Consider the following 24,036-nt stretch of genomic DNA (forward strand, 5'->3'; position numbering starts at 1 on the left):
TTACCTTTGGTGTCAGTATGATATTGTGACCTTTGATAATGGTTGTCAAATTGTCAGAAGAACAGACAGATAGGAAAAGCTGTTTCACAGGCCTCAGGCCATGGCAAACCTCTGCTGCTCCATGGTGGGAAATGTGGTAAAACATAACTAAAACATTGCTCTTTGAAGACAAAAATCCACTATCTCAAAGGAAAGGTAGAATAACACCTTTGACACCTTTATGGTTGTCCAGGTTGACACTGTGGATGAATGGTGGTGGAATTCTGACAGAAAACTGGAAAGCTGGACCTGCTTCTAGCTTGTGTGTTGCTTTGCGCTTTGGGCAAGTGTGTTATAAATAAATATTGAAACACAAGCTTGTTCAACATCCCTAAAACAAGAGCTTTAAAATTGATCTGCATGATCTTTGGAATGAAGTTGCACTTTTAGATTTGTTACATTTTTAAAAAGATTTAGTGGAATGGTTGGAAATTGGACCTTGATTGACTTTCTGTCACCTTCTGTACTCACTTATCCGGTACAACAGGATTGCAGATAATCCAGTTGCCTATACGAACGGATTTAGGAAAACACCCTGCATAAAATGCCAGTCTAACACAGTCACATAGACATTCATTGGCTAGTTTTCCAACCCCAATCAAAATGACTATAGGCTACATGTTTTTGGATAGTGGAAGGAAATCAGAGCATACTCATTGAAAGTAACTGTTAAACTCATTCATTTTTATTTGGTTTTGTCTGTTATTTCTTTAAAAAACTGATTGCACAAATTGGTAGAAAATTGGTCTTAAATTACGAATTGTTTCGGATATAAAAGGTTAAAGAATGACCTAATTCTGTTGATTTCGGTGGTTAATTTAAAGGGTAGCTGTAATTGTCATGTTTATAACATAGATTCTGGATCAAATACCGGTACTGTGTTACTCAGAAAAAAAACCCAGCATGTCTCACTACCAGTGCTGGAGCCAATGCTTTGAAGGAGGCAACATGGCTGACGGAGCATTTACTTAGAACCTGTGGCGGCCTCCCATAGATGTATGACGAATGTTACCTGACGGACGTTTAATTTAGATAGAGCTTGTATTTTAACTATGCTTTGATATACTACATTTTAAGTAAATGTAATTATTTAAGTGTCAATGATTTTAATGTTTAAAACAAAGATTCTCATAGCTTTTGTTCACCATTTCTAACCCATCATCATCTCATACTGAACATAGCATGTAATGTAAAAATAGCATCTGTAGTACATCAGAAACCCAGTGTACACCACTCCTTGGTCTAAAAATTCTCCTCCATCACACCCCCTTTTTTTTTCGGCCACATGTTTTCAGTGGTGCTTAAAACATCTCCCTCTTAATTAAGTGTGCCTCACCCTTCCTTGGCTGAAAAAAGTAGTGGCTCTCTTTTATTGCGGTGTGAAACCTCCTTCAGAGCTCCCTCTTCATCCACTGCACAGCCCCTATATTTGCCAGAGCATTGCCACCCACTTCCCTCTCTCTCTCTCTAACCCCATTCATTACACTTGCAGTCCTTTCCTATAGTTTGGATATCGTCCTACCCCTGTCTCTTTGAGCCACAGGAGTAGTTCAGTATTTCTGGCTGCAACCTTGAAGACATTTTTAAGAGGAGGAGAACAAGCACTTCTCCAGGGTATGATTACAAATTGAATCACACTTTCCCTGTGACTTTGTTTATCTAGCAGCAGCTTCCTGACTTTCATGGATGCATACAGTATATGAAGCTGAATTAAGTGGAATTCTGGAAACCTCTAGAAGGCTATACTTTCCTGACTTTTAGTGACAAACCAAGAATGCCTGCAAGAACTGAGATCGCTCTCCTTGGTCTTACTTACATAAACTTGGCACAGGTTTGGCCTGTTTGAAGATGTCCTGCTTCAACTCTTCTTCCTTCTTTCCTTCTTTCCTTCCTTCCTTCCTTCCTTCCTTCCTTCCTTCCTTCCTTCCTTCCTTCCTTCCTTCCTTACTTCTGTTTGTTCATTCAGAGATCCTCCAGCACTCTGAACACTGGAAGACTTTATGCAGTGTCTATCAAAGGGCCACATTCTGCTTAGATAAATTCCAAACCTGGTCCAGGAGGGCCTCAATCCAGCAGGATTAAGATATTTCATAACTGGAAGCATTAATTCAATTCAATTCAACTTTATTTATATAGCGCAAATTACAAAAAAGTCGACTCGATGCGCATAACAAAATATAGAGTTCATAGTAAGAAAGAAAGAACCCAACCCAACCTATTTTTACTCTCTCGCTATCCACACTATGTTTTGCTTTTCTTGTTTATTTAGTCTAACCTGTTTTTCCTATTTTGCATATTTATTATCCCCCGCCAAACAAAGTATAAGTGGGATATAGTTTTGAGCTTCGTGCATCCGTCAGTCCGAGTTAAAGAGGACAGCTTTTCTCAGAAACCGTTTAAGATATGATAACCAAATTTGGTGTGTGGCTTCAGGGTATTAATACCTTGATGGAGTTTGAAAATGAGAAGCGCGCAATTATTTTTTCCGGAGTTATTGCCCTTGTGCCGTTTTTTTTACTCTGTTCGAGGTATCTTCAAAGGGGACAGCTTTTCTTAGAAACAGTTTAAGATAGTACATTTATATTCTGATGTGATAATATTTTCCGATGTATACATCTATGTTCTTAGATGTAGGACATTTAGGAAAAAGGTTGTGAGTTATAATGACTACCAATCTGGCGGAGGATGTTGATGACTATGTCTTCTTGTTAGTGAGGGATTTACACCAACTTTGATCCAAGTTGTTCAGATCTGCAGGCAAGACTCATTGTTTGATGTATCTCTACTAATGAAGCTTTTTCTTTTCATGAGACCATGTAATACGTGTATAACAATATGCCATGCAAAGCCAAGAGTTGAGCTGTTTAGGGGAACCTGGTTTAATTCTGCTGTTATGTCTTTTGGTTCATGACAGCAAGAGTAGGAACTAATTGTTTCTCGGCTGTAATGAGTCTCACTGTATGTTTTTGGTTTTGGTAAGGCGTCTCTATAACTGACGTCATGTTTTCCATGAGAATAAAATAAATGTGCATCTATGTTATATCACTGTGGCTGATTCTTCCTCAGATTCAGGTTATTGTGGCGGTTTTAATGCCAGCCGAGCTGGGCCACTCTGAGGAAAAGCAGACAACTCTTTAACTCTATTATAATCTATAAACACAATTCAGTCATCGGCATAGCTGATAAATTAAATTATAAACTGAAACAAGGTTTCGCAAAAACAATCTTGCAACTACAGAATCCAGTCTAGAACCCCACATGGAAGGTTCCTTTGAAATGTGTGATAATGAAAAAAATGCCTGTCGTATCATTTTAATATCTATTTTTAAAATGATGTTAGTTACATCAAAATTAATTATAACAGTTTTTATTTTATTTTAATACCCTATTTCTCATAAAGTTGTCATGTAACAACATGTGGTTTGGGAAGTTTTCTATCAACATTTTTTGTTACAAAGTAGCATACCCCCACATATAAAATAACTGGGAATAAAAGAAAAGAAAAACTAGGCTAGGCACTATTAACAAAAACTCACATTTGGATCTTTGTTCTAAAAATGGCAGTATACTATATGCAATATGTATATCTCAATATTTTTTCAAAGTCACTGGTGTAAAATGACCCACGGGAACTTTTATTGACAACCAGCAGTGCAGTGTCAACGGTTGATACTACTAAAAACAAGTTACCACTAGGGGCCAGAATATTTGGCATTATCAGAAGCTATCATTAGCCTACGATGTTTAGGACTCAACAATCCCTGGCATCGATGGTCTCGTCCACAATAACAGAACAACTTTATCCTCGGATCTTCTGTAGCTCTGATGAGATGTTGTTTAAACACTCTGAGCAGGTGAAGCTGCTTCTGTTTTCACGGATCGCTGCTGCACTTGACGAGGAACGAACGTTTCACAGACACATTGAAGTTAAGCTGGAACTGGTGGCTCTGCATTTAGGAGTCAGTGATGAGTTGTGTCATTTCATGGCAGTTTATACGGTGTTTCCGGTGGTTTAGATGGCGTTTGAAGCAGCCAGGAGGTGGGCGGTGCACTTAATGAGCGATCCCCTTAAAACATTTCCCCATAATTTTTTTTTGCTTTTCTTCATGGTGAAGGCGTTTCATCCCGATTCTGTTCATTTCCTCATTCAACAATGGATTCCGTTTTCATTGGTCGATTCCGTGATTCCGTCCGCGATTCTGTTAAGGTGGATTTCATAGGACCCTACTTAACACTTTTGAAGAAGAGGTTCTTAATCTCAATGAGACTCTCTTGGTTTAAGAAAAGGTTCTAAAATAAGAAGAAAAAAAGATAATGAATGTATAATCATTGTCAATATTTTACTTGAATTAGAAAATGCAAGTGAATGATCAGCATATCTGCCCAGGAATCTTCCTTTGTTGTCTGTTACTATTTCTTGAGTTTGTGCATTACAACCCGGGTCTTTGAACCGGTTTGTTCAAAAAGAACCATTTTAATATCCCTTACATCAGCACTCAAAGTTTGTTTTCTTAGTCGATAATTTAAACTATATCTATTGAAAATGGATATAGCCAGAAAATGGCCAGAAATTTTAATTTCTGGCCATGTTTTGAACATTCACCACATTTATGGCATCATGGCTTGAGTCATAGCAGATGAGCATTGTGCCCCAGGAGGAGGCATCTTGCATCAGTGACCAAGGAAAGTAGGCCACCGGCCTCTTTCACACTGTCCAGGCCAACAGAGCAAGCTGATCACTGCAGCACATGCGTGTCATCAAAACGAGCAGTGTCCGACATGGCTGAACGCACATGCTGTACTTCACGGGTGCTTTGTTGTGGCCCTCAGATTGAGCCACGTGTTCAAGTGAGCAGCTGACCCCGTAACGCCGACGGGTCCTGTTTGACACTGATGCCTTCACATTGATGGGTTTGGTTAACAGGTGGTTTCTATGTTTAAGTCTGCTTCAGCACAAACAACAACATTGTTCCTTAAAACTGCAGCTTAGACAGTTTTCACTCCAACGACAAAATTAGAATTTAGTTTGAGTTTACTTTCACCGGTTCAATTTAAGAAACATCTGGTCCTTTTGGATTAGTCAGCTTTGCTTTCAGTGGAAGTTATTTCCCATGATATATTCAGATTGTATGAAATAGTGAGTTTGACAAAATAAGTTTGGTGATTTAAGAGAATAAGAAATTCAAAATCTGAGCCAAAGGAATAAATTGTTAATCTGCTGATGCCTAAGTAGACCTCCTGGTGCCGAGTAACTTCCTGTTATTGTGGGTCTAAGGAAAAATGGCTCTGCAAATTGCAGTGGCGAATACACGAACAAATAAACTTGATAAGGGGTATAAGTTCTTCCATGAAGAATATATCCACAGCTATCAAGATAAGAAAAGAAGTAGCTTTGTGAACTAACCGTTATCTACAACATATTAAGTATAAACATTGTAATAAAGAAACCTAATTTAGTCTTCTAAAGCAGGGGTTCTCAACTGGTCTCACCTTGGGACCCACATTTTGCCACGGTCATTAAATCGCGACCCGCTTTTTTAAAATTTTTTATTCAACCAACCAAATTTAGTTTTTCAAAAATAGCTGTTGAAAACACACATATATAAGCCACCAGTTGAGAATCGCTGTGCTAAAGTATTTGGAATGTTTAAAGAGAGGCATGTTATAGACTTTTAAGTTGTATTCCGATACATTCTTATTCACTTGTGGGTGGATTTGCCGTAGCAGCTTTAGCATAGCTAGCTTGCTGTGAGAGGACAAACTACCGTTTCTGAGCCCTCTCGAAGGCAGACTCCCTCTTCAGTGGTGCGATAAAATTATTCCAGGGAAATAAAGATGGAACAGCTCCACTTTTAAGGCATCTGATGGTGACTGAATCCGCTGACAAAATCCTCCTGAGTGAAGTGGCGGTGTCGTGTAGAATACAGATTCCGGACCCTCATCCCTCCTAACTGCCTCCTTTGGTCTGGGTCTGTCAGAAAAGCTTGGTACGACAGGTATGGCTGTTTTCTTACTCCACAAGAGCAACCAGGAACAGAAAAAGAGCAATTACGCCAAGACTGAGCATTTTTGTCACTGTTTAACGCTAAAGCGATAGCCACAGGAAGTTGTTGCACACCACTTCCGGTTTAAAATGCGGAAGTGTGAAAAAGTTCTATTGGGTTCTTGGTCCCTAAAAGCAGAAGTATATAAAGTTTACCGGGCAGATTCTTTATCTTTTCTTGTGTTTTGAAGCCATACAGTCATTTGAGAAAGTCTAGACACACTGGTTTCGCCTTCCAGTGAAAACAAACATATATTAGAGCACTTTAGTTTTTTTAATAAACGTAGGGATAGATGCAGGCATGTCATTTTCTGACCTGTGATGAGTTTAATCTAATGCTCTGATTAGGGTTGAACTTCAGGACACTTTTACACATTATATAAAGAAAAAAAAAATCCTAAAAATCCATCAAGTGCTTTTTTATTGTTTGTTTATAGATTATTATTCATTATTCAGTCAGTGTTTGTCAGAAGTGAGTGTTTCAAGTGAAGTCTGTTTCTTGTTTCCAAGCAGGATGTAAACATATAGGGCCTATGTTATGAAGTGAGATTACCTCTTAACTTCCAGGATTTAATCAGTGTGTGCTGTCCTACGAAGCTTGCTTCTTTCGTCTTACGGAGCTAAATCACCATGGAAAATTATGCTGAACGGCTAGCCTGGTCGACAGCAGGTTTTTGTTCTGGCTAGGATTTTATCGAGTGATAAAGTTCCACCTCCTGACCAATCGGTTCTCTTAGAAAGTGAGCTGTCCAATAAAAGGTGATGTGTGAACACGTCACTGTTTGGATCTGAGCTGACAGCGGTAAATGCAATCCTTTCATTTACAAATGACATCCTTTAGGAAAGATATAGATTTATATCTGATGGACAATCAGCTGATTGTCATATATTATTCAATAATTAATATTCAGGCTTCATCAGCTGTGAATGCGAATTGCCGACTCCGTGAATGCATAAAAGACACGTTATTTATGATATTAATCCATTGGATGGGATATCCTATCCAATGGATTAATATCATAAATAATGTGTCTTTTACGCATTAACAGTGTCAGCAGCACATACTGAAGTTTACATAATTTCACTTTCCCCACGCTGTTCTTACTTCTGATACCATCATTTTCTGTTTCACCCACTAACCCAGGGGCTTTCAGTATTAGATAAACTTGATAATATCAATATTGATTTAATTAGTTTCTTACATTTTCTAAAAAAAACCCTCACAGGATTGGAACACTAATATTTAGTCTCACTTCACTCTTTAAAGAGAATTATTGATGATCTTTATTGGGCCCCACCCAGAGCTTGGAGGCAGGATTTGTTCTCCATGAATTTTTTGGGATTCCTGTTTCTCAAAGCCTTAGTCAGACATGATCAACACCGATGAGAAATTATGGGAGAATAATGAGCTGCCAGCACTCTCTGCTCTGTGTCATCTTTGGATGCTGGAAGATGGCATGTGGAGGCAGAATCAGTGCTGTCTTTGTAATAACAAGAGTAATGGTGCCTGACAGCGGGTAAATTCCTACGCCGTACTCAGCTGCTTCATATGGGCTCCATCCAGAAGCTTTTCACTGGAGGGTAAATTTGAAGGAGGAAAAATTATTTTTTTTCAATTGTCGTTCTTTTATTGCTAAAAGTGATCAAGCCAGAGATGAAAATGAGAATTCTAGGGGTATCCCGATCCGACATCAATATCGGATATCGATCCGATATTAGCCTGATTGAGGATATCGGATTCAAATTTCCGGATATTCCGATTTTTTTTTTTTTCCCCAATTAATTTTGTATTTATTTTATTCAATTGTAGAAAACTGTAGATAATATGTTGAAGGTTAAAATGATGTAACCAATTGGTTAATAATAAATGAGTCAGTTTTTCCTCATACCTACTGTTGCTGACTATTGTTCTCTGTTTGAGTAACATCACTTGATCAAGCCTTTTTTAACATTCCACACTACAAAATAAGTAATTATTATTTTTCTATTAAAGAAAAGAGAGCGAAGGAGGGAGGAAAAAAAAGTATGTATGATTCACACTGATATCGGTATCATATCGGAAATGAAAAAGTTGTATCGGGACATCCCTAGAGAATTTGTACATTCAACATAATTACCGGTACATACAATAACCCTTTTTCATTTGGCAGAACTCTAACTCGTGTGCTGCAGGTGTGATACTTTATCTCACTCTGTCTTCTTTGTTAACTCTTTTTTGTCTCCATTATATTGGCCTGTTTTGACAGCTGATCCCTCAGGCCTGCTGTGCTAAAGCAGGAATGTTACAATGACACCAACACTGAGGGGATGTCTAGCTATCCCATGTCTGTGAACTTCATATTCCCAGAAGGCTTCAGTCACTTTGTACTTTTGCTTTGGGGAAAAATGTGACTTCTTCATGTGAGCTTATTTTCTACTTACTTTGAGCATCTTTTGATATAAATGCAACCATGTGTTTTCTCAATGTCAGTTTGTTCTCATGGTTCTTGATACAACAGACAATATAAAACATATTTTTAAGAAAAACTTAACGTATGGGGTTGATCTTAAAGAAAAAAAACTTAATGGTCAAATGTAGTTGTGAACCCTGAAGTACATTTTAAAACATTTTTATAAGGTACATAATATTATTTCACTTTTGTTCTGAATAATAGGGGAATTAAAGCTCCTATGTAAATATGGCCTGTGAAGGACCTCCATACCACACTTCAACTAGCTTAGCACGTATTAGTTCAAGTTGTGTTATCGGGCTTATAAATAAATATTAAATATGTTATAATCAGTGGATGATTTATGGGGCCCATAATTATTGTGCATCCCTAGCACATATCTCTGGAAAAACCCTGACTTTTATATCAGGTACAATGATCGCCACTCTTCACAGTGTGTCTAAAAATAAGGTGTCAGACTATTACGTTATGGAAAGTGGCAGCAGTGTAACCCCCTTTTACTACCACTAGATCTTATTACAGCAGATATACAATGCTGCCTCTCAAACGCTCCTACTACCTGTCTGTCCTCACTCAATCCTAACCCACATGATGTCATCTCTATATAAGCCTTTTCACACTCTGGAACTGCTCATGCGCGACCTGGGGGGGGGGGTCATAGGTTGAGAGGAATATAAACGTAAACAAGCTTGTCCACTCTGTTGATATTTCCAACCCAACAGCATTTTTAATGTTATTCCTGAGATTGTTAGTGTTTTAACATATTATTAATATTACACATAGGGTTTTTCTCTGATGCCGATTTCGGCCAATCCGAGCACTTTTAAAAACTGATGGAAACAGCTCAAGCAGCAGTATTGAAGCTAGGGCATATCCCCTCGCTTCCACCCCTGGTGAATAAAATCGCAGACTACCTGGGTCTCCAGTGGGCAGATTAGGACTCTACCCAGGAATGATGCATGTATCCGAGCACTTTAGTAAAACCATTGAGAGAAGCCGTTTCAGCAACAGACCTCTGTTTCCTACTCCTCTCCCAAGCTTTCAACTTTTGATTGTTAAATATTTTCTGTATTTACTTTATTGTTGTTGTTGGTTTCTTTTTCTGACTTGTGTGGTTGTTTTAACAACTGTAAAGTGTTTTAGAGTTTTTGAAAAGCGCTTATAAATAAAATGTATTATTATTATTGATGGGACAAAGCAAGATTTCCGAGTGTGAAAAGGACAGTATGAGTTCTCACTTTGAAAAGGTAAATTTCACCATTCACTGACCAGCTCCATGATTATTTTTATTAAGCTATTATTTTAATTCACTTTACAAATTTGAAGGAAGTGCACAAGATGGACAGGTCGATAAGTGAACTGGAGTAGCGCCATCAGCTGAAGCAGTTTGAAAAGTCAGGAAAACCAGAATTTCCAGCTCGTGTGCAACATTAGCTTTAGCAACATTAGCTTTAGTAGCTAACTCTGTTTTTCTGCCTCAGAGACCGATACCACATTTATGCAAAAAATCTTTTAAGGAATCAACGCTCAAACAGGTAAAATAATCAAAATCTCTGTCAGACTTGCTTCCTACACCGGCGAGTTTATCTCTCTTGACCTTTGACCTAAAGCGGAAGAACTGAACCAGTGCGAGAGTGTGAAAAGACTTTTTGACACAAACTCTAACCCTAACCCTCAATAAGTATAATTCAGTTGCTATCATTGAATTGTAGAATGATCTCTAATGGGCTCTTTGCACCCAGGAACATGACGTAATTTCCGCTGAAATGTCAGGAAGGCTGTTTACTTCTGGCGATCACTGAATGCTACCACTGTGCTATGCTAGCTACCTCACCGCTATCACGTCTTTTAGTTGTTGTTGTATTGTTTTACTATTTGTGTCTCCCCTTACGTGTAATACGACATGTAAGTTGTCTTCAACAACGCGAGGACAGCACTTGAAGCCACCACTGCTGTGCCGCTCTGCACCTCCTATTGTGTCCCACATAACTTTACATTCAAGTTGAAAATAATATATGACAGAAGTGTATAATGCACCCCATAATCATGTTTAGCCAGCTGTTAAATTTACTGTTTAATCTCTTTAAATAGGTTAATATTTTTTTATTTTCCAGGCTGTGAGCAGCTGTAAACTGTGGGATGTTGCGACCGTCAGAAGTGGGTCACCAGTTGACATTGACATGAAATAATGCTTCGTTCAGTTAAAATAAATATGTATAAAACTCTTCTCACAACATCACTATATTTGTGTGGATTTACAATAATTCAGTTGCGAGTTAATATGAGCTCATAGCGTCTGTTTCGCTGAACACAATACATACGTATGCTGTGATTAAACCTGTGATGGAATAGCTAAATTTATATGGTGTTGGACACTCGTGGGACACATGATAGGAGGTCAATGAAAGTGCGCAGCATAAATCTCTATGTGTAAGACATGTCTTCTGCATGATGTTCAAATGTCATTTCACTTGCTTAACACATTCAAGTTGATGTACAAACAACAATGAAATCACATCTCATAATCATCTTTAGTCAGATGTACATGTTATTCACTCTACAGCGACAGTAAATAGGCTTGTATTTTTTTCTTGTCTATACACGTGTTGCGAATGTCAGATGTTTTTTTTTTTTTTTTTGACTGTCGGCAGTAGGTCGCCAGTTGAACTGAAACAAAGTCATAGTTCTGGACTGTGAAGGCACCACGCTGAAGTATGGCTGCACAGATTGTTATAAAAAAGGTTCTTAGAGTCATTTGTGAACAAAAAGAATCATGGAGATTCTTCTCCGTGTGTAAATTCAGGCAAACGCGGTCACGAGTTAACATGGAAACACTGCGTTTCCCCTGCGACCTCCAGTATGTACGCTATTTAGAGATTAGATTTTGCTTGGACCTCATTCTGACATAAGAACCAAGTTTTAAATCAAATTAAAGGATATATTTTATGCAAGTTGGTGCAATACAAATAGCTTTTATATTAAAAAAAATTATTAATACATATATCCAACCCTTACTCTGACTACAACTTGCATCACCCAAGATCAATATATCTCGAACATTGAGGAACGGGTGAGAGAACATCATAAGGTGCATTCACATCAGGTTAAAAAATATATCACTATTACTATGTTTTTACTATTAAGCTAGATTCAAGACAGCATTAAGATTCAAAAGGAGTAAACACTGTTGGAAATAAACATGCACATTCATTTAAACTGAAGTTAGCAGATCCTCTACCTGCTTCTTGTGAACAGGTTCATCGGATGCAGGAGCCTATTCCATCTTACTATCATTTGGTTCTTCAAATTCATTATAAAGAGATTCCTAATGTGTTGAGCCTTTTCTTAAAAACATTGTTTTTAACCACCTGGTGAGGGTTGCTAGGAAAAAAGGAAACATTAACAGAACCTTCTTTCTTCAGGTTCTGTTAAGGATCAGGATCACAATCACTTAAGTTATCCCAGGGGGAAATTACTTAATTACATAATCCATATTTTACTGGTGAAAAGTCTTGAGCTCAGCATTGGAATACATCCAGATCATTGGTCTTATAACAGTGACTGTGCGTTTACGCCCCCAATAGAGGCTTTCAGAAAAATTGTACTTCTCTCTGTATGTGAACAAAGGCCTTTATGCGGTTCAATATGCAAGAAATGTCTAAATATGGCAACGAATAGAGCCACTGCTACTCGGTGCACATTAGTAGACACTGACTTTACTGGGAAACCCAGATTCCTTCTCTTCTCAGAGTTGAACCTTGAGGTCAAAGGTGACAGCATCTGAAAGATCATAGGAGGGTTTAATTGACTCCAACATTATAAAGTGTTGTGTGTTGGCCTGAATGGTGCTGATTAAAAAGCGTGGAGTGATCAGAGCAGTGGAAGCCTTCAAGAATTTTCAACTACTCTCCAAGAATTTGGCCCTGTTTCGCTCATGGGCTTCCTCAATCAGATTTTCTCTGTGGACTGTGTGTCCTAAGGAGTCTAATGTCACCAAATCTGGACTGAGTGACGTCCTCACTATGTGCTCTAGGAATTTAATTCTCTCACCAAAGTCCGCCTTTTGCTGCCAGGCGTGAGCCGATGCCAGCAGCCTAATGTGATGAAGACAATATTGTGCCGGGTTGATGCTTGCATTGCTTGCTTCCTGTGCAGATGTTGTCCGCTACCTCCTTTAGCACCTGGCTATGGGGTCATTCTGCAGGGCTTTCAATGTGCTTATCTTATGATGTGCTCATGCTACATGTGGAAATGTTGGTGTTTTTCTAGGACCCCATCTATGCAAGTCGCCTGTACTTGGGAGGACATTATACAATGACTAAATCAAAAACCTACAAAATCTCAGTCATAAAAATGATTTATTAGGCTATATGATAAAACACAATTTAAAATTTGTTAAATGAAAATATAAAAGTGGTTTTTGTTTGTGTCTAGTTGTTTTACTGTTGTTGACAATGTTTCATTGTTTTCATTCCGTGCTCCGTCTCAACCTCTGCGTAGAATACGCTTTAGTGCAAATGTACTGAAATACGACCGCTTTGCAGTTGAGTTGGCTCATTTCTAAACAAATGCGTACTGACTGTGCGGGTCATCACAACATCCTGTTTCGGCCACATTGTTTTGGTGAAAAAAGTGTTTTAACTAAAAACTGAAAATTAACTGTTGGGCCATTTTCTGACGCAAATTTTCTGTGGCCGAATTTTTGTTGCATCACTAGTTAGAACGTGAAGTGTATTTGAATATTTACAATGCAATTTCAAAGGCAGACTGCTCTTTTTCTTTGTTTTTCTCCTGCAGAAGTTGGTTTTTAAATCTTCTCTTGTTGCACTTCGTAAACCACACAATCAAAAGCTCCAAAATGCTGCTGTGGAACAAGCTTTCCAGTTCTTTCTTTGTTAGTCGGACAATGAATGTTTATGTGTGTCAGTATGTGTCCATCTGTGTCTCGTTTGCAAAAAAAACAAGGAACCAGAACAAAGATGATGTCATCTTTTAACTCTTATAAGTCTGTCTGTGTGGCGGAGGCTGATGATTTCTTGGGAGGTCACCTTCCTCCCAGACGTCAACACGAAGAAAGACGCACTACAGTATGTTGATAATTTGTGTTTTTATAGTGCATCCGAATTGGGAATTAATAATTACACATACTCATATACACATGTTATGAAGCCTTTCAGGGTGTGTGACAGTCCTGAGTGTTCTTCTGGAGTTCAAGGTGTGTTTATGAAATCAGACCTGAGGAATAAAACTCACCGTTCTTCCATTTGTTTGTCATGATGTCACCACTGCTCATATGGCATCACACAGCATGTTGGCCTCCATATGTGTGTGTATGCTTTGTTTTCTGTTTTACCACACAAAAACATTTTTCCTTTTTGCACCCAGTTAGAAAGTAGTTGTCCAACTTTTCAAAATTACACTAAACCATAAAAATACTTTCCAAAGACAGTGTTAAAGAAGTCGAAACTACAAGACCTTTTAAAATGGGTTAAAAGCACAATTTACAGCAGAAACATTTTTTTTCAGGCAGTAAAAGAAATTGATATTCATCATAGAGTAAAATAAAATGCAGATTTTTAGGAACTGCTTTAGATTACAGTGTCGGCAACAAATCACTTTCTGCAGTAAACTGTGTTTAGTAGTAGTAGTAGATTTATATATATATATATATATATATATATATATATATATGAGCTATTGACTTTGTGGGCAATAGTCTTGAATACAGTGACAGAACAATGGATTTGTGCAACCTCATAAAATGATTGGTGGGCATTTAAACCTGAACATTGATTAAATGCTTTCACTGACATGAAACAGAGAGTTTTAATCTGCATTATTTTGCTGCATGAACCTGCATTTTTTTCCAGCAGTATCATGTTTCCTTTGTCTGGGAAAGGGACTGTGATACCCGAGCCAGGGGTATCTCGCTCCCTTCATTTAGTTGGTGCGGTCCACAGTCTGAGCGATGAGAGATGAACCTGTTGAGGTTTGCCAGAGGGCATGTGCGGCAACGAAAGGTCAACTCTGATTGAGAGAGTTACCTGCAGGAATGACAGGGGAGCTGGCAGCAAAATAACTGCCGCTTTAAGAATGAAGGCAGGAGGACGAGGAAGAATCAACTTAAACTGAAACACAATATTTGTGGTCGCTTTTTTAATTAAAAAAAATAATGGTTTTGTCAAAATATGTTGTTTTATAAGCTGTCATAAAAACAAACTCATGTTTACATTTTGATATTTGGATATCTTACCAAATCTGTTCAGCTGTACATGTTCAATTGGGTCCAAATTAAAAAAATTTAAATCTGACTTATTTACACGTTTCATATGTTTATTAATGTGCACTATCCATTTTCTAAATAAATAAAAAAGCCTGAACACTAAGCCATATTTTGTAGCCATTGCGTGTGTATAATTACATGTATTTCCACTCTCAAATAGGAAGTAAACATTTTGTAAAGTTTGTGGTAACAACAATTCATTTACATTTTTAAATCAAAACAACTTGTTTTAACAGCATGTGTAAACAAGAAAGTCGTGTTTAAGGTGCATTTTAGGTGTTTTTTCCCTCTGTTATATATTTTTATTTTTGTAAACCAATTTACAACATTAATTGTGTAATTAATAGGGTCGCACATGTCCCTGTGATAAATGATTCGATATGCATCTAGATACACAGATTAAAAAACGATTTTTTTACAGACCAATTTGATACGAAATGATTCGATATGATTCGATTCAATACAGTGAAGGAACTATAGGATTTGTTTCTATGGTAAATATTTGTTGTAGATATTTTATAAAATAAAGAAGCCAATTCTAAAGTGACAGTACAATATGCAGTATAAGTATCTTTGTTCTCAGGAAAGTTTGAATTTTCTGTTTGAAATGCTCATTGTGTTGAGCCATGCATGTCATCTAAATAGAGACAAAGGGCAGAGCAGAAGCAGGAGGCTAAGGCAGACCACAAACTGGAGCAAAGGGAAGAGGAAGAGGAAGGTAAACAATGGTAGTGCAGAGAGAAACCCAGCAAACAACAGATATGTCGCTTTTTAAAAAACAAGCAACATTCGGAACTGTGGATTGTTCTAGAGTTATGTCTTTAAAGTGATTCAATTTAAACAGAAATGACCAAAATAATTCACACAGAATAGCAAATATCTATTATGGACGACAGCAGAGTTTTCAACTGCTCGCCCTTTAATAATGAGCTGCTATTACTATCTAGAAACTCTCTTTACATGTATTTATTGGTGTAGGTTCAACCTAAGATATAGTACAGAAAAAAAGGTTTCATTGATAATATCAGCAATGATTAGAGGGTGATAAATGCTTTAGATGGATTTAAAATAAAAAAAATAAATTAAAAAAATCTAATAGAATTCACCTTTTGAGGTAGTAAATATATATATATTGTTTTACATATTTTCCACAACTTCCTGAGGGTAACTACATGGCATCTGTTGCAAAAATAATTATCCTTAGAATGAAATCCTGAGTTCTTGGGGCTTTTGAGATGTAGTCCACAAAACATTTTTGAGAACCCAGAATATGAAGAGATACTTAAACTAATTTATATAAGAATTATTGCATAATATTTATTTAAATTTTCCCTAATTTGAACACTTGATACTATACAGTAACCTGAAATTCACAGAGTAATATATTTGAACAGATTTAACACTGTATTTTTGTCCATTAAATTCATGTATATCTTATTATCGTACCATGTAATCAATCAAATAATTATTAATTAAGCCTTTTTAAAGCACACAAGAGTCCTCGATATCATTTTTTATTATATTAAAGAAAGATTTTTCATCCACCTTATTAAAGCTCTGTCATGATGGGTATCCTTGTTATTGCTACAGAAACTATGCTCAGGCTTACACATTTTTCAACGGTAGAATAAAAACACAAGACGTTTGAATATGAGGAGGTCATATCAGAGGAAACTGGATTGAAGCTAAATGATAAATAGCCTTTCCTTTTAGCTTAGTGTCACCTACTCATCACACTTTGTCCATGAGACATGGGTGTCATGTTTGTATTCTTTAAATTAGCCCCTAAGGACTTTACAATGTCAGGCACATTCAAACACCAAAGGTGACAGACAGGTGCTAATCCAGTAATCAGGAATAACATAAGGTTCAGTGGGGGATCAAACCTCCAACCTGTCAATCAGAAGATACCGTCTAAGCTCAACAAGCTTCTCAACACAAAGGGCCTGTACTACGAAACTGGATTTCATCTTATCGTGCTAACTTCCGGGATTTTATCATTGTGTGCTGTCCTACGAAGCTGGCTAATGTCTTTCGGAGCTAAATCACCACGGTAGCTTAGGCTGAACGACTAACCTGGTCGGGACCAGCTTTTGTTCTGGATAAGATCTGAGCGAGTACTAAAGTCCCGCCTCCTGACCAATCAGATCTCTTAGAAAACAACCCATCCAATAAAAGGAGGATTATTGTGTGAACACTGTGTGGATCTGATCTGACAGGAGAGAATATTTAAACATCGATGCAACCCTTTCATTTACCGATGATGGCATCCTATAGAAAATGTAGACATTTTTATCTGATAAAATGAAATAAGTGAAATAAGTCAGCCTCAGTCCTGTAAGATAATAAAATATAAATATATTCCACTTTATGATTTAGGCTGAGCTGTATGAACGCAGCATCAGAGCCACAGACAAGGTAAAAGAGAAAGTGAAACTGATCAGTGTCTGTTTATTTTCCGTTTATAATCTCACTAATTTAAGCAATAACAATCATCAATTCCTGCATTAATTACGTGCTGCTTTTACTGCAGTAACAGTGTTGTTTTTGGTCTGAATTATGGATTTTAATTCTTCATATTTTTAAAGAATTATTCATCATTTGTGATGTAAGTTGCTCTACACTATTTGTGATTGTGATTGGTCTGACGCTGCAATCTCCACCTTTGTCTCAAGAGTGCGCATGTAGCCTGACTGGAATCAACATGTTTAACCTAGCGAGTTGTAATCAAAATTCGTAGGACAGCTTCTGTCTGACTGACAATGTTTGGTTCGATGAAGCCCGCTAACGGAAATAAATCCAGGATATAATTATCCAGCTTCATAGTATGGGCCCAAACAGGTTTTTTGGGTCTTGCCGATAATTAGCAATATTTGTACATGAAACTGTCATTGCTGCTGTCATCTTGTGTTTTCAACAGTGATTGATATTTGAAATTGAATGACTGAACGACTTGTTTGTGTTGTACTGAAAGTTTATTGTTTCCTCATCTCTTCCCGTTTCTGTTTTTTCTTCACAGGGCCGACATGTCAAAACAGGACAGCTGGCGGCAATCAAGGTCATGGATGTCACTGAGGTGAGTAACACTGGAAGCTTTTCAAATGCAGTGATCAATGTCTGCTGTGAAAAATGTAGCTTCAGCTATGTGATTTTATAGTTAGTTTTGTTACTAACAACAGTAGGCACCAAGACACCAGAAAAACTGTGAAACAAAAAACATTTTCCATTTGAAATAACTTTTGTAGACAAGTGATGGGTGCCTTTTTATACTCTTCAACTGATGGACCTTAAAAGCCCAGAATCGCCGCAGTCCAGCCCAGGCCTTTGTCTTTTATGAAACCTAAAGCCATGTCTTTAAAATATATGTATATAAATATATATATATATATTTTTTTTTTTTATTTTTTTTTTTTACCAGTTGGTCATTGAGAACCAATTTACATTGACAACCTGGCCAAGAACCAGCATCAGGACAGATACAAAATAACTAGTTACTTTATAGTTACATTTAGCAGCTGCCAACAACACCCCCGCCTCCTCAACATACTGTAAAAATAAAAAACTGTTTTGCCAAAAATCACTTTATTGGAAGTGCATTTTTAACAGTAATGTCAACATGGTATTTCCTGACAAACTATTACCTGAAAGAAAAACATGTTTATATATATATATATATATATATATATATATATATATATATATATATATATATATATACTGTAAGTAAATAAGTTGGTCATAGAGAACCAATTCTCGTTTACAGTGATGACCTGGGTTAGCATCAGGACAAATACAAAATAACAAGTGTACAAAAGAGAAACATGAAAAAAAACAACAATGGTTGAAACATGTAGAACAGCAGGAGCACAACATTATACAATATAAAACAAAGTAAAATGTACAATATGAACAGTGACCTTACGTTAGTGTTATGAACAGTAACTTATTTTAAAGGTAACATATTATGCTATTTTTCATCCATCTCCATTTGTTCTAAAAACCCCAACATAGTATTTGAGGTTTATTTTCCCAAACTTACCTGTTTAATGGAGTTTTAGCCTCTGAAAAGTCACTTTCTGACTAATTCGAAAACAGGGCTGTTTGAGTGGGCGTGTCTATAAACGTCACGTCACACAACAGTTGATCACTAGCGATTTTCTTTTGCTATTCGCACACAGCCAAAAAAACTGCACATTAAAGTAAATCACATGGCTATTTAGGTGGCTATTGTGATTGTGAGTAAGAAAAACACTGTTTCATGAAGTGTGTGTGCGCCGTGCACCAGCAGTATACGTATGTCTGCAGAACCACAGCAGGAGCAGCAAAAAGCAGAGGAGTTCGAACACTTCAAATGCTTTCCAAAGCTGCTGAGTCGCTTTCTTGTCATCATCTCCTCTAGTGATTACAGGAATAGTCCATTCAATGTGATAGTCCACTGTTTTGTCCAACCGCTGTGTCTCATTGTGTCACAAAGACTCCTATCACCGCTCAGAGGAGGACGGCCTATGTCAATGGCCACGTTCACATGGGAGCTTTAATTCCTCTTTAAAGCAGAATTAAAGTTAATTCCTCTTTAACCTGACCTTGTAAACACTTAATTCCTAATGCTAATTGAATTCCGAATTAAACTTAAATCCAAATTAAGTGGCTTGTTTATTTGGATTTTAATTCCGAATTAGATAATTCCTCTTTCTTGTCAACACTTAACTTGGTTAATTCCGCTTTAAGTTAATTCGGGTCATTTTGCGCGACTTGCGGCGATGACTCGCTGCTGACGACATAATCCAAGATGGCGGCGGCCAGGACTCCAGCCTGTTTAATAAGAGCCTGGATATAATGAAAAGAGTGGATAGACAGAAGCATAAACATGCAGAGTTTCACACGGACACACACTGACTTATTAAACACACACAGTAAACTCGGTAAATATGGTAAACGGAACAGGCTTCACCAAACAGCAGGCACTAGGATCGGAGGCGGAATAAATGTGTCCCCATACTGCGTGTACAGGCTGTAATATCACCAGTTTATCATTTTACCTGTTGTTAGAGCTACTATCTTTACCAGGGAGCAAATAATTATTCCTGGTGATTGATTTTTGGAGTTTTACTGGGCTTTTTTACTGGTGATTAGTTCCTTTCTCTTCTTCCGCTCCGTGGTTCAAACTGAAACCATGTGTTATTGTTGAGCTGCTACTTCAAAACTACAATCAAAATAAAAGTGAAAACGGTTCTTATGTGTGGTCATTCTGTGTTACAGTCGACAATAAAAGGTTGTTGTTTGTTTTTCCTGATAGACGTGATACGTCACGTTTGCCCCTGACCAATCAGAACCTTCCCAACTCCAGACCTAAAGTGGAATGACCTAAAGCCGAGTAACGGGTTTTACATGTAAACCTCAGTTTGGGAATTACTATTTCCATGTAAACACGAAGCAGAACACTTTAATTCCGAATGATTTAATTGGGAATAACAAATTCCAAATTAAAAAACATTATGTAACGTGGCCAATGAGTCCTTTGGTGATGTCACGACAGGAGCTGAATCTGAACAGCCTGTAGGAGCGTCGTTTTACCAGATGGTGGGCTGCAGAGACCATGCAGGAATCGCTTGTTTTCCTCATTCTGGGAGTTGGCAGGCTCAGGGAGGACCAGTTTATAGATGTAGAGACCAGAAAAAAAAAATTTTCATAATAGAGGACCATTAAGTTAGCGAATACCATAAGTATTAAAAATTGGAAAAATGGATGACGTGAACACAGATTTGAGTGAGTTTAACAGGAGTCACATGGCTGGATGACATGGTTTGAACATCTTCAAAACTCTTTTAATGTTAATGTTAGATATTCTTCTTCTAAAGAGCATCTTTTTACAGTCCCTTATGCATGTTTCTATCTGCATAATTACAGCCAGTGTTCATAATTATGGTCTACATGCAAGAAGATCCAGCTAGTGTTTGTGATCTACGGCTCCTCTCAGGGTGGTCTTTCCCCTTCAACTCTGGAAAAATACTCACACAGACATTTTTGAGGTGACTCTACTGTTTTCTGTAGACTTCCTGAAAAGAATCAGTGTGTGCATAGATTTTTAATCACTTTTTCTTTACTTGTGTCATTTAGAAGACTGAAGGCAATTTCTTTCAAAGATTTAGGATTGTATTTTTAAAATAAATCAGATGGATTGTCAGTATGATAGAGCTGATGTTATGATCTACAAATGCACTCATACATACATGGTCTTGGATGGATGAAAAGGAAGACAATACAGCATATTTGGAGGAGTTTTGTATTCTTTTGTGCACAAGCAGCATTTTCTTTCTTTTTCTTTTTCTTTTTTTTTTTTTTTACATCTTTGTTGTTCCCTCTGGCTTCAAGTTGACATGTTTCTAAAGGAAAGTAGACACCCAGCACTTTGACACTGTCAAAGACGTACATTTATATCAAACCGATTTTTTTGGGAGATTGGTTCAGATTTTAGTCTCAGTTTTTCTATAGGCAAAGACAGAAGTTCTTCTGAAGTATAGATTTATTTTGTTATGACCACTGTTGCCACACTTACCTTGAAAAATAAATGTGACCACTGATTAATGATTACTTAACTTACTAAAAAGTAACCTAGTTACTTTAGCAATTACTTGATTCTAAAAGTAACTAAGTCAGAATATAAGTTACTTTATTAGTTTCAGCTGCCAACAACACCCACGCCTCGTCAACATAAAAATAAAAAACAGTTTTGACAAACTTCACTTTATTGGAAGTGCGTTTATGCATTTATACATATTGCATTTAACAGTAATGTCAACAATGTATCTCTTGACAAACTATTACCTGAAAGAAACACGTTTATATATATATATATATATATATATATATATAATTTTAGTGGTTGTTTGTTTTGGAATTTCAGAGACGGTGGTTTTCCTTCCACACAATGTTAAAAGCAGCCCAATTTCCACACGTTTTGGCGGTTTTTTTCCTTAATACTCACATTTGTTTTGTGTGGGTACCTGCCAAAAATGACGACTGAGTCGAGTAAGATGTCTGCATTGGAAACGTTTGTATGTCGTGAAACTTGAATCCGTGTGTATGAAACCTGCAGAGGAACCACAGGAGCTCTCGTGCACTCATGTGACACGAAAACAAATAACACTGTTAAACTGCTTCACATCTGTGTGTGTGTGTGTGTGTGTGTGTGTGTGTGTGTGTGTGCGTGCGTGCGCGCGCGCGTGCGTGCGTGCGTGCGTGTGTGTGTGCGTGCTCTGACCCACATTCAAAGGAAAAGGGGCAGAAGAAGACTGACTGTATTCACAAAGAAAATTAGACAGCCTTCTTCACGAATATACAGTATTACTAATCAAGTATTTGATGTCATCATCATCATCATCATCACATATGATGATGAAGATGATGATGATTATGACTTGACTATAGATTTTTGTATTTGTATTTATTGGTTTATTACAGTGCTCAATAATTCAGCATTTTAGCAAACGTAACAGTTAGCCAAAATCAATCACACTTTATTGATATAGCACATTTCTTACTAATTTAATTGTACTCCAAAGTGCTTAACAGGATTTCACTAAAGTGATTGACAAAAGGTAAAATAATAAAAAGATTTATAGACTAATGCACACAGAAGTAAGTAGATAGACAGACAGACCGACAGACAGACAGACAGACAGATAGATAGATAGATAGATAGATAGATAGATAGATAGATAGATAGATAGATAGATAGATAGATAGATAGTCATCTTTATTTATAGACTCATGGTCAATATAAGGGTCAATAAAACCATAGAAACAAAGAAAAACAAAATAGAAAGGTCTAACGGAGGAATTTATAAAATGTGAAACATTAAATTTAGCATAGAAACAGAAAAAGTGAAACACAACAATAATAAAATACTTTAAAGACTTACATTCTAAAATTCTAAACATAAAAAAGTATAAAGCAAACATAAAAGCTAGACTGAATAATTAGGTTTTTAGCTTATACTTTGTTACTTATTTTATCTGTTTAGAGAGTCAAAGAGAGCTTAAATAGACACATTAAAGATGTCTGTCTGTCTTCATCTCACCTCCCACTCTCTCCCATTGCTCCATGTCCTGTCAGAAGTGTGAAAGTGAAAAATGGGAATGTGTGAAAGCTTTACTCTTAACAGAAAATTGAAATGTTCAGTCTCATTGGAAGAAAACATAACCGTCTTTTTTCTTTTTCGAGCTTTAGGTTTTATTTTTTCATTCTTTTTCACTTTAATTTGGTGTCCGAGATGAATTACCTGCTGGTTGGATTGATCCTCATTAGTTGATTGAAATGTGGTAAAACATGACTGTGTATTATTCATGTGCACTGTTTTCCATTTAAAAATAAAGAACACTCAGTTTTAAGTTGTGTTTAGATGTCATTACTCAAAGACAAGGTTGGCACCGATTTTCCCAAATACAGTGGATGTTTGTGACAGATGTGGAGGCTCACCTTCCAGTCTTACTCATATGTTCTTCCTTTGCTCAGCCTTGACAAATTTTTGGCAAATTTACTTCAACAAGGTTCTCTAAAAAACTATTCTCACTCGGGGTGGGAACCTCTGGGTACCTCACGATACGATACGCTATACAAAGCTCATGATGACAATTATCTCACGATATGACAATACTGCTATTGTCAATATATTGGTCAGAAATCAATCTGTGATAATCTATGACATAACAAGAAAAAAAAAGATTAAGTGAAAAAATACAATTTTTATTTTATATTACAGAAAGACAATAAATTGAAAAAGTGTCCTATGAACAGTGACACTATTTTAGTGCAACATTTCTGTAAATAAGTGTCAACATACCAATGTAAATGAATAAGTATCTCCAATAGTGCTTTCTGTAAACAAGAATAGGGTCTTTCTTACCAGTGACACCATTATAGTGCAATATTCCAGTAAACAATATATTGGTTCCTTCAACAAAAAGTGACAACAGTTATGTGAAGACCTACCTGCACATTTTAGTAAAAAAGCAGAAAAGTTTTTGGAAAAAAAAATACTTAGCGCGAGCATATCGATAATCGATCGTGCGATACAAAAAAATATTGCGATATATCGCCGTATCGAGATATCATCACACTCCTAATTGCCACTTCACCACACATTGGTCTTTTTGGTCTTCCTAAAGAGTATACTCGGTACTCTACTAAAGAATTGGAAGTAATAGCTTTTACCTCCGTA

At 37.0% G+C, this 24,036-nt stretch overlaps 1 protein-coding gene across 9 annotated transcripts in view; it reads left to right on the forward strand.

Moving 5' to 3' along the window:
* The window catches only part of LOC114455648 (mitogen-activated protein kinase kinase kinase kinase 4-like), a 104,290-nt gene that overhangs the window by 29,617 nt on the left and 50,637 nt on the right, over positions 1 to 24,036 (forward strand). For all 9 annotated transcript variants that reach the window (XM_028437016.1, XM_028437020.1, XM_028437021.1 and 6 more), the window contains exon 3: positions 17,835 to 17,891. In XM_028437016.1, coding sequence (XP_028292817.1) covers positions 17,835 to 17,891 — 57 coding nt within the window. The remainder of the gene's footprint in view (positions 1 to 17,834; positions 17,892 to 24,036) is intronic.

This window comes from Gouania willdenowi, chromosome 21 (assembly GCF_900634775.1).
Source record: "Gouania willdenowi chromosome 21, fGouWil2.1, whole genome shotgun sequence".
Classification (NCBI taxonomy): domain Eukaryota; kingdom Metazoa; phylum Chordata; class Actinopteri; order Blenniiformes; family Gobiesocidae; genus Gouania; species Gouania willdenowi.